This window comes from Gallinula chloropus, assembly GCF_964237585.1.
Source record: "Gallinula chloropus genome assembly, chromosome: 3".
Lineage (NCBI taxonomy): Eukaryota > Metazoa > Chordata > Aves > Gruiformes > Rallidae > Gallinula > Gallinula chloropus.
In genome coordinates, this window is record NC_140087.1 from 73,051,625 (window position 1) to 73,064,257 (window position 12,633).

At 38.6% G+C, this 12,633-nt stretch overlaps 1 protein-coding gene across 1 annotated transcript in view; it reads left to right on the plus strand.

Annotated features, from left to right (window-relative positions):
- The window catches only part of SUSD4 (sushi domain containing 4), a gene marked incomplete at its 5' end in the record, with an annotated part of 77,265 nt that overhangs the window by 50,904 nt on the left and 13,728 nt on the right, over positions 1-12,633 (plus strand). The window contains 2 exons of the mRNA XM_084262452.1: positions 3,004-3,183; positions 6,475-6,663. Of these exons, the coding sequence (XP_084118578.1) occupies positions 3,004-3,183; positions 6,475-6,663 (369 nt within the window). The remainder of the gene's footprint in view (positions 1-3,003; positions 3,184-6,474; positions 6,664-12,633) is intronic.

Here is a 12,633-nt window from a genome sequence, read left to right on the forward strand (position 1 = left end):
GTTCTGGCTGCACCCCACCTCTTTGCACCTCTACAAGATGAGAAATGTATTCCTAACTAGGCCATTCTTTTGGCTGTCCTGTTCTAATATTCACACAGTAGATACAAGCAGATCATGTAAAAATGCCAGAAAGGAGTGTAAATCATAGCCATTGCTGTTTGATGCTGGTTAAAGACCATATATTCCTTTAAATGGTTTAACAGCTGCTACAGATTTGCTGAAAGATACTTACAATACAGCAGTTTACTTTCTAGGACAGGACTTTTTAAAATCCAGTTGCTGATTATCAGCTTTTCCAAGCAGAATTTGTGCCAGCTAATCCAGTCATTTGCAGAGAGGCGTCTACTGCAATCTATGCCTGGCTAAGAGTTAAACAACACAAATTCAGCAAGGGGGAAAGCATTTGCTCACAAGGCATCAGGAAAAAGAACTGCAATATTGTGGTCCACTGCCCTCGTGTTTAGCTGGGCCTTGTCACAGGCCTGTTATCAAAGTCAGCCAGGGCATCGCAGGCGAAGGGTGGTAGGGTGAGCAACTTATCACTGTTCTCTGCCAACGTCTAGCTGATTAAAATGATTTGATCTATAGCTGTTATTTGGAATAATAGGGATGGAGTTGTTGTAATAGATCATCATAACAGAATCGATTTCCCCTGCTTTGAAAGTGAGATCTCATATTTTACTGCAGTGTATGTATGCACATGTCTTTTATTTGTATAGCAACAGAAAGCTGTTATGCCAAGAGAGTGAGCCCTTCACTGACATTGTCTTGTTGCATCTATTTCTGACCTCCTCCTGTGTGGTAGACCAGGATCCTCACCTGTCGCATCCCACCCTCTGGGGTACCCAGGGCACACTCTTGCTGACAGCATTCAAGGCTTAGTGTCAGGCATTTCTTGTGGGGCATCCTCTGCTGCCAGCCCTGCTGATTAACTCACCAGAGAGAGAGAGAGAGAGAGAGAGAACATTGCCCAGCCTTTAAGGTGATGTCTGCATCCTCAGCCCAGTGCATTTATAACCTCCTGTTAGGGTACATATCCTCTCAGACTTGGGCATTCATCAATTAGTAAATGCTAGTGAAACATCTTGATACGGGTTCTTAGACCTTCTGGCAGCCTGCCTGCCCTACCTGTCACAGGCAGCAGGAGTTACCTGCAGCAACAGCAGCCAGGAGGCTATAAGTCACAAGAGAAACAGGAGAATTTTTGATGAACAGTATGTTGTTGTGGTTTATCCCAGTAGGCAGCTAAAACAGCCAGCCTGAGTGGGATGGGGGAGGCAATCAAAGAAAAAAAAAAAAGAGATAAAGCTTGTGGGTTGAGACAAAGACAGTTTAATAGGACGGAAAAGGAAGATAATGATGATGATGATTATTATTATTATATAAACAAGTGATGCGCAACACAATTGCTCACACAGCAATATACCTGCCGCTGGGAAAAAAAATTAACTCTAGCCCACCCAAAACCAGATCATACAGCCATGCCTCATGCTAAAAGTTAGCAAAGTACAATGTGTTTCAGAAAATACCCCTATAAAGGGAAGGTACACAGAAAACACATTTTAACTTGGAAGCAACATTTATTCACTTCATATTATTAAAATTTAGTGATGGAGTCTCAGAATAATAGATCACTTAGTTTCCCTGAATAAATGCATGCATTATGAAATACATTTGCTCTGGGTAGTTTGTATGTGCTATGCTAAGTGACAGTTTATCTTGCTTCTAGTTGCACTTCAAAGCAAACAAGCAAGCTGTTGCTATTGCTTTACTTTGTGTATGCTCACAATTATTTGTTAAATATGAATTTAGACTTGTCCCTTCATCTTTAGTGAGAATTACCCATGAAAATGGCAGAAACTGGCTTTTCTATGCAAGTCTCAAGGGATTTTGCAACTTGTTTTTTTTAATAAATACTGCTTTCCTAAATGAAGCTAATTGCCTCTTGTGGAAGAAGTGTTGGGGAAAAAATCATAAAACAGGCTTATAATATTTTTACTGTCTTGCTTTTATTTTAAATGCTTTGTGGGTTTTGATGCCTGGAAACTTTTATCACCATCTCTTTTATAGATTTAGTGCTGGCAGATGAACAGATAATTTTGATTATATTTTCCCAATACTTAATATTTTCCTCTCTTCTGCTGAATCTCACTCTGCCTTTATAAGGAGGATGAACTTTGAGTAACCTGGACTGTGCCTTCATATCTTCTTGGCTTGTCTCTCAATTATTCAGTATTAGCAGAGGGATTTTTACTCTGCCTCACCCTTTCCTTCCACAACATCTTTCATTTGTTAGTCTTCTGAGATTTATTTTTGGTTTTATGTCTTTGGCACTGGTACAATCAGTGAGATTTAAGACTGTCCAATATTTGTATCAGAGACAGGTAATGGAGCCCATGCCTGTGTAGCACTAGATGTTTGCAGTCATTTCCCTTGTTGATGAGCATCTTCTGCAAGCACTTGAGATGCTGCTCAGGGTCTTAAAAATCATACCCTCTAAAGGCATATGATTTCAGGCACATAAATTATCTGATTCAAAGAAGAATCAATGAGATGAAAGTGAAGGCATTCTCATAACAAACTCTGGAATCAAGCTGGATAAACCTTTGTAAATGTACCTGATTTTCATCTGTCTGCTAAAACTGCAGTTTTTTCTGTGTTCTTCATGCCATCTCTGTATTTTATCTTTTCTTTTGTCCTGTCCATAGTGCTGTCAGAGAGTCTGCAGAGTCTTCCTAAGCACTCTTAATTTTGTTCGTTTAAAAAACTCTGTGGGAATGATCCATTATTGTAGCACATCAGCTTCTACTACAGTGCTGCGGACTTTGTAACCAATGGTTAACTAGGGAAAGGACATACAGAAATGCATGTATTTTCCAAACTGTTTAAGCAGAGCACTTAAATTAACTGATAATTTTTGCTTAAGAGCTTGATTATTCAATAGCTAGTCATGTTTTTGGTTTTTTTTTTTTAATGAAGTTGCTATTTCTTTTTTTCATGAAGTCACAGATTGCCTTGTTCCACATGTTGAAGATGCAGAGATTCATAACAAGACATACAGGACTGGAGATAAGTTAATAATCAGCTGTCATGAAGGATTCCAGATCCGTTATCCTGACTTAGACAACATGGTTTCAATATGTCAAGACGATGGAACATGGGATAATCTGCCCATTTGTCAAGGTTTAGTACACCAGCACATCCTGTTTTATAGCTCATGCACCTCGTGATAGTTTGCCAATATTTTTTTGACAGTTGTAAGGATGTCAATGATCTGAAAAGCTCCACTGTACAGTATTTGAATAGTGCTGCTGCTTAGGGGTTTGGGTTTTTTATTTCTCCTCCCTATTGCTCACTGCAGGAAAGAACATGCCACTTTCTGAACATACCCATACTTCAAATATTTGTTTGTTTGTCTAAAAACAGGCATAGAAACATAGCATTTAAATATATATATATATATATATATATCAGGGTTAAATCATCCAGAAGTTCAGCAAATGGTCTGATGGGCAACTGACATTTTTGTACCAATTAATTTCTGCAAAGATTTAAGCTTCCAACCACAATTTACCTTTCTTTGCCTTTTGCTCTGGTCAGGGGTAGAGGAGAGAAGCTGGAATCGGTTTTCAGCAGAGTCACTGATCATGTTCACAGTCCATTAAGCCCATAGCTATTGACTGAAAACTCAGGGTGTGCACAGGAATGATTTTGGTCAGAAACACCATTAGCCAGAGCAGTATTCCTATTAGTAGCACGGGGTCCCAGCTTCACACAGGCTGTGAGAAAGGGCTGGGGGTAAGCCAGTTTTAGTGAACGGAAATTCAGTACCCCTGGGCTGCTGTTACCTTAAGGTTTGTAACATGCATGTGTTAGTACCAGTGTCTTGATTTTAACCGATTCCTGTCTTGGTAACAAGCTTGACTGGCTGAACAGCATCAAGAGATTTTACCTGCCTGTGCTAAAAAGAAGGTTGGGCTACAGGAATTTAGTTTGCATGGGTCTCCATGGCTAGGACTCTCAGTTTTGGGAACACCAAACTATGTCTCAAGATCTTGTTGTAGACTATATTGCAGGCATTTAGAAATTTAGGGCTAGCTGAGTGTATCTAAAGAGAGCCAACAGAAAAGGGGAGTTTTCCCAAACCCATAAAAAACTGGGCACTAGTTTTGGAGTATCTATCTCATCAGCAGTGGTGTGGTGTGTGGCAATATGAAGTATGCAGCCCATTTTTGGACGTGTGTGTACCTCACATCTAATTAAGTTAAATTAGGACTCTTATAACTGAGAGTAATACTCAAAAGATCAATTTTCAGCTACTATATATGCCAAAGATCCAGCTGGAAATTTTGTGAGAGCCAGTATTAAGTGGGTAAGCAAAAGTACCCCTTGGCTTGACGCTTTCTTCTGTTGCTGTATTTATATTATGAAACACGATCAATTGCTGCTTTTAAAAATAAGAGCCGTGCTACTAAATCTTATGAAATCAATTGCACAAGGGCAAAGTGTTGAGGCTACCAGACAGGTAGAAAATAGGCAATTCAGATTCAAGCATCTGCCGTATTTTGCCAGAGTCTATAAACCTGTCCCAGAATTGACTCCCGAATTTTCTTTTTGCTATGGCAAGCACTAATAATATCAAAGGCATTTGTCTGCTTGCAGTATGTAGGCTGTCAATTACACTTCAATGGCCATTTGGTTACAACAGGCAGGGGAGTCTCACGACACTGAGATGCCTTTTTTCTAGCAGAGCAGTGAGAAAGTATTGTAGCGTGTGTAAGAATCCAACCTCGAACTATTTTTTGCCACAAGATACTCATGGCAATTAGTGATGTGGAATAATGGGAATTAATTAGTTTAAAAAAAAAGTCAAAATTGAGTCTTCCAGCAGGTTGAGGTGTTTGGAGATGCAGGGGTTTTCACAAATACTTGGTGCTCATACAAATTCAAGTCAATCTCTGCTATGTGTTGAAGCAACCCAATGAGCATTAAAATTCTGAGCCAGCAGGGCAAAATTTTCCGTAATAGAGCTCAGAGGACAGTAAGCTTGGTCTTGCTTGGGCATTCTGCGCTCTTTCTGTCCTACTGCAGGCTGCTTGTATCATCCTGCTCAGCTCACAGGAACAGATACATTATGTATGGAGCATACAGGATGCTTGAAGCTTTATTTAAGACTATAAGAATATATAAGAAGTTAAGAATATTTAGGAGATAACCAGCTAATAAAACAGCTCTCAAAACCATTGCTCTGGTAGTATACCATGCTGTAAAAACCATTCAAGCTTTTCCTGTTGTTTTCTTTTGCTTTCATCCCTCGCCCTCAAGAGAGTGTTTCAGGGAGATAACCACTTGAAGTGCTTCTAGGACCTTTTATTTTAGATGCCAGCCTCATAAAATAAGTTCTCTGACTGATTTTAGTTCCACCCCAGGCTGAAAATTATGAGAGCCCTTTGAACATCTTTCACAAATTCTTAGCAGTGGCAAGAGACCTATTTATGGACTGCCATAATGCAGCTCCTATTAGTCTTACAACTTTATAACATTATTTTTCACTCCCTGATTACTAATCATCTTTCCTCCACATTACTGCAAACTAACAAATCAACAGTATTAAGTATTACCCAGAGGGTCATTTCTAAGGCCATGAAGAGTTGTGGTTTTTTCCTAGGACCAACTCTCATCTAAATACCAGCTCAAAGCAGCTCTGAATGTATATGAATGACATGTTACAAAGTCATGTCATCAACCAAATTCATTGTTCTTTCTTGCACTAAATACAGCTGGTGACCACTTAACTGTCACGGCTCAATACCATCCATTGTGCAAAGCCCTCAGAAGTAATTCCAGAAGTAGAATGTAGTCTGACTACATTTACAATTTCTGGTGATAACAGGTACCTTAACTTTTTGATAACCCAATCTGAGACCTCATTCAGTGTTTATCAAGGGAGTGCTAATAGTCAAGTCACATCACTGTAGACTTTCTCAAACTGGAATTTCAAAATTATTATCTCTGTCTGCAAATTTTTTACAGTTGTGGGCATGGCACTTCATCACAGGAGCAGTTTTAATAGTAAAGATGGGTTACATGCCTGTCAGTTTTAAGAGGAGGAATAAAACTCATGGTTTATATAAATGACAATCTGTATTTATTAAAAATTCTACCTCAAAAAGAAATTGCCCTCTGCTAACCCAGAGAATGTTTGTGAAACAAAATACTGTCATTTTCAGTAAACCTTTCCTAGGTTTGCTGAGAGTGAATCTCATGCCAGCGAAGCGTGTGGGCTAAACAATGAAAGGGTTTGAAAGAGGATGAGACACATGTATCTGAAGGAGATTACACAGGCATGCCATTCATAGCAGAGAAGATGAAAAATACCGCACTCCTCAATTTAGGAATTATAACCAAGATGTGTGAAGATGACTGAGATAAGCACCGTGTAATAAAAGATACCTCCCTCTTCTTAATTTGCAGGTTGCCTGAGGCCATTGGTTCTTCCTCATAGTTACATTAACATATCTGAGTTCGAGTCCTCCTTCCCCGTAGGAGCAGTGGTCTATTATCAATGCTTTCCTGGTTATAAACTAGAAGGGGCAGAGTTCCTTGAGTGCATGTATAACCTTATCTGGTCAGATAGCCCACCTAGGTGCCTTGATGTGGAAGGTAAATGTCTTACTGTTTCTTTTCCTTTCGATCAGCATGCTTTATATGATGTTCTACTCAGGGCTGGAGCTGGGGTTATGCTGTATGTAATGGTTCTGCAGGCCACACGGGGTGGATCTGGGGTTTTTTGCATGCAACCTGTTGTGGTTCGCTGCACCCCACTAGCTCTTGGTGTTCCCTAACTAATGCCTGCCTCTCTCAGCATCCGAAGTACAAGAGAGGAAGCTCTTAAAAATGATTGCTTTGCCCTTCAAAGTGTACATTCTTTGCACCTTTTCTAATAAAAATAGTGAGGAAGTTATGGAATTCATGTTTGTGTGCAAATAGCCACAGTTTCTATAGATACGGATAGTTTTCTGTGATTAACTGAAAAATACTGCATAGAGACGCTTACTTTGGGCTGTGCCAGCTGCAAAGATTATTCACTGCTACACCATGCTCACACTTGAGTATTTGTTGTTTCTCATAGCATTTAACTTTAAAGAAAGATGTACAGCTAAAATGACAGCGCTAATTTATTGATTAGGGGCATAAAACCCATTCAGTGTGAAACAGAGGTAAATCATACCAAGCCAAAAGGAATAACTATAGCAGCAGTGCTGGAATGGATCATACCATAGCACATTTATATTTGCATCCCATACATTTAAAAAAAGGTACCAAATGGATTGCTCCATATGCTGTCAAAACCTTGTCAACTACTTTCCTCCATTTTCATACTGCACCTTGAATGGAGCATCCTTGGAAACCATCAGAATCGGAATAGATCCTCAGCATTTCATTCCCTTACAAGGAATATAGTTTGGCTCTATTTCAAGCCTGTAAGGAAGCTATCTATGTGTAGACCTTAGCTAAATTCAATTACAGGAATTCATATGTGAGGCTTATGTCATTGAGATAAATGCTAAGCATTCTGGAAGGGCAAAAATTTGCCAGCATCAACAAAGTGCACCAAAATAATAAAATGATCCTTATTTTTCACTGACAATTCAAGTTCTAAAATTCAGAAATGCCTTTGCACTTCTGCACTTCTTTGTATTAGTATTATTATTATTATTACTGCTATTATTATTTAGCACGCCACAAAATATTAATACCCAATCATCTCTTTGTAAGCCATTTTTGGAAGGTTTGCCTAGTATCATTTGTAGCATGGACAATACATTAAATATCAGAAGGGCCCTGTTTAATACAAATAGTGTAAGTGTTTTGATAAAAATGACAATTCTCCAGTTAGCAAGATAAGAGCATTAAAATACAGAAACTCAAGTTTGTGAAAGAGAAAAAAGTTGTGTCTTACCCTCACTTAGCACAGGTCAGAATTCCAGCTCCTATAAAAACACCTGGGAAAGCTCATGTGCTCAATGTTCATTGCTTGTATTATAAAGGCATGGAGATGCTCCTTTTTTCTTGGTAATTTAAAACATGAGGTAAAAATTACTGCCCTGACAGTTCTACATTTTAAAATTATGCCAAAAGTTATCATCCCCAGTCAACTATGGTAATGCGTGATGGATCAGTGTGTATTAGCTGCTGGGTCAAGGCCATCTGGGACGCCTCCTGAGTTTTGTTTTAAATCCAGCTTCCCCTTTAAGTGCTTTCTTATTGCTCTCTTTAAATGTTAAAATTTTCCATGGTGATTTCATCTTGGCTTCCCATCTGTGCATGTGCTGAGTGAATCACAGGAGACCAAAGACCAGAACCAATGCTTGCAAGAGCAGGTTCTCCTCAGCTTTGGGGCTGTGCCCACATCTGTTGGGGCAGAAGAGAGAGCAGCAGCACTGAAAGGTCACCCCTGACAACTCCCTTTGTGAACTCAGTTGTAGGCATGCTTCAGCTGGTATGCAGCAAACTTCAACATTAAATCCAGATAGGGTAAATCAGTTTGAAACGCCCTCGTTTGAAAGTGTTAATGCAGGCAATAGATACAAGGAGTGCCAGGCTTCAGGAATCTTGTTACAATCCACTACTCTTAGTGAACAAAACCTCTGCCCTAAATTTTTTATTCTCCATTTTGCATACCAATGTCAAGCTCTTTCTTCAGCATTCCTTTTTCGAGTGAGGTATAGTCTCGACAAGCAGTATTTTTCACAGAGGAAATATGCAAATAACAAAATCTATTTAGTTATTTCCACAATCAAAATTTATTCTAATAACATTTCCTGCTCAGTATTTTAATATGCTAACAATTAAAAGTAAATGATTGTTAGGACACAGTAGTAAACCATTTTGGAGCTTTTACTCTGCTATAAACCATCCTGTCTGATATGTGTTCTACTTGAAGCCTTTACAGAAGGAATTTCTTAAATATGTGTGTATAATTACAGAACTGCTGTATGTCAATCTCATCGGTTTTTTCCCTCTTTGTTAGGCCAAATCAATTGTGAATTAAGGGTTTGCAGCTCCATTTAAATAAATAGTTACACCAGGGGCCCCTCAGCTCCCATCCTACAGCCTGATTTCTAATGCCCAAGTCCAGTCTTGTTCTCAATATTGTCAAGCGTGGAGCTTCCACAGACTCTGGCAAGTTTTTTTTCCGGACTAATTTTTGCTGATAGGGAAGAAGACTTTTCTGATAATTAAAATAATTGTTGCATTAGTCACAGCAGTGCTGAAAAAAAATTAGTTACTTGGTACTGAAGTCCAGCCAACACTGCAGAGTTTTGCAGCAGCTTCTCAGAAACAGCTGTTTGCATCTAATTGGGGAAGTTGTTACAGCTCAGGCATAACGGGTGTCTCTAGCTCAGACTGCCAAGTATTTATTGATATGAGATCCTCCTCTTAAATGCTTGTACCTTGGCCAGATTTAAAACATTTTGACTGATTTTTGAGTGCCTTTCTCCAGCAGAATTGTTTGGGAAGCTTCAGTTGGAATGGTTCGGCTATATCTGAGAATGATGGTAGAGGAAATTTTGTTGTTTTACCAGTATTGGTAAACTTTCCAGTCATTTCGAAGGGAAGATAAAGCATCTTAACACTGATTTGTTTTTCTCCTTTAATGCCTTGATTTACATCTTTAACTTTCTTAATAGCCCCTTTATTCTATGGAATTCCCTAATTATGTGAAAGGCTGTTTAAATTTCTTTTGCACTGAAACTTGTTAGACATTTGCAGGGATATATAAAAAACCTAAGGAAAATGTTAATTTATTTATTTATATGACTTAACAATTTTGGGTGTAGAAATGAATGTGAGTTAGCACTCACATTCATTTTACCTTCTGTAAAATCAGAAACAAAAAAGATGGGGGAAAAAACGCCAAAACTTAAATTGACACTCCATATGGTAATCTTCAATGTTAATTGTAAAGTCAGATGGCTTCCAAAAACATTGGAGGGCACCAAACACTTGTGCACATATTGGTATGGAGGTCTATGAAATGATATGTATAGAACTACAGAATATTCATTATACCGTACTTAAAGTTGAATAAAGACATTACACAGGATTTGGAGAAAAAATTAACCAAAAAAAAAAATAATTCTGGCCATTGGTACATTGGGAACATGTTCAGCATATGATTACATACTTTGCCATCTGGACTCTGTATATTAATCTTTCATGCCCTTTGGAAGACTTCCAATAAGATGTTAAGCAATAGTTCTTACAAGGAATGAGGGGAAAAGAGGCAGAGAGAGGAAAGGCTGGGAAAATTTGATCGTACTGCTAATGCTATAACAGAATGCAGTTGTGTGGATAGTGTAATTGGGAACTCCTGGCTTCAGATTTAAGACTAAAAGGGAAAAAAACGTTGATCAAATTTGCAAACAACAGACATGATCCTGTTATCTGGAATGTCTGGTTTCAGCAGCATCCCAGGTGAACTCAAAAGCCAGTCCTGCAGGAAATCAGATAGCATCTCAAAACTTCATTCTGTATGCTAGAACCAACAAATTCTCTAGCTGAGGTCAAGCTTGAAAGAATTTTAAATAGAAAATACTTCAAATTTTTGTAGGTAGATTAAAAATTAAAATGAAAGAAACACGAGGAATAGATCTCAAAGGGGAGATAGAAAGAATAAAAGAGAAGAAAAACATTTCAGAGCTCTGGTATATAAAACTGCCTCATTGTGAGGGGAGGTTGGGAGATACAACATTGAGCTAACAACTGATTACAGGAGGGATCCTGAAGGTTATGGAAACTATGAGAGAAGGACAGGAGAATTAAGAAAATGGCACAACAAACCCACTGAAGTGCTAAAAATCCCCTACCTAGGGCACCAGGAAAGTTATGGAGAATAAAAGGGGGTTAACCATATGAGATCTTCAAAAATACCAATAATCTGGAAAGACAGGAAAGAATACAGGACAGAGCTTTAAATCGATTCTGTTCACAAACCTGAGGCTAGACACACATAGGGAGGGTCTGAAAATACTGAAACAGAACTTAGAAAGTAAAGTGCATAAAAGCACTGGAAGAGGATGGTATTACGTGTGACTTGTCACAGCCACTTACTTAGTGTTTCAAAACACATTAGCTTAAACTTTCTAACTAATTACATGCAGGATATTTTGAAGGAAAGCTTTAAAAAAAAAAACCCTTCATACTTACATAACAACTACTAATGCCAGAAATTGTGATTGACACCGAGCTACTTGTTTGATAAACTATGCCCTTAAAATATTTTAAATTCCTGATGTAACATTCAGCAATACACTTCAGCTCTAATAATTTCATATTCAGGAGTCAGAATAAAGTAAGCAATCCTAAACCTGAGATATTGTACGTCGGTAAGAATGGATTTCTCTCTGTGTTTCCTTGTTGACATTGAGAAGGCTTTAGATAAATTCCAACATGACAGACTGATGCGTATCCTCAGGGAAGATAATGTTGATGCAGCAGATCTCCAACTGATAAAACCCCTGTAGAGCGAGACAAGGGCAGCAATACAAGCAAGTTGTGAATGCTGTGGTATTAAGAAATGGAGAGGTGGATACCAGGATTCTGTTCTATGTTTAAAACTACTCAGCTTGCAGGAGGGAGAATAAATTAAGTATTTCTCAACTGCCAAAGAGGTCATCCAAGTTAACTGAGTCAATGTTAGCCTGAGACACATTGATAGCCTTGTTTTTAATAACTCTGACAAGAGTGGCATTTCAGAATATATTCATTGCCTGGAGCAATACTTCTTGCTACTCAGGAATTACAGCCAGCAGTAAATGCTCAAAGAGGAGCAGCCAACAATATTTGTAAGCACCTTTACTTGGGCAACACCTTCACATCAGCGATGTAAAGCCCAATGCCTAAAGGTTGAAATAGGCTGATAGTGTTTCATGCTACGATCAAGCCATAGAAAGCAAGTGTGATGAAGAAGTTTAAAAGGACCATTTTCCTTTAAATAAATACATCAGTAATTCTGTGTGTTTCTGCACTCTAGGCAGATAATTTGTTCATCACCTATGATCACAAAAATGATATGCATCTGGCAACCCTGTACGAGTGTGGAAGTTGAACACTTTAAAGAGATGCTCATCGGTGACTTGGGAGTATCTGGATTTTTGTGCTGTTGGAGACTGCTGGAGTTTATCTATATGCATTTACCCATGGCTGAACAGGCATGGAAAAGAATTGGGTCCAGAAAGAGCACAGTGACATGAAATACTAGGCAGACAGATTAGATTCTTCTGTGGACATACTGCTGAATCCAATTGCTGAATTCCAGCGTCTGTAATGCAAAGTCAAACAGAAAGAAAACCAGACCACATTTCAAGACAGAACAATACACAAAAGTGGACATTTTACAGCTCTTTGTACAGGGGGTGGAGGTTTTGAGAACAGTCTCCAAGTCGAAGACGTTTTTTGAGGAAGATAAATTCTGTTGTATTTCTGAGTGATTGCTCCTTTTCTGCATTTTGCAGAAATCTTTGATCTTAGCTGTGAATTAAATAGATGCCTTCTCTGCTGTCCCTAGTTTTTCAAGACAGCAACGGAAAAACTTGTAATCTTTTATGTCTTTTTGTTTCTGCTTGA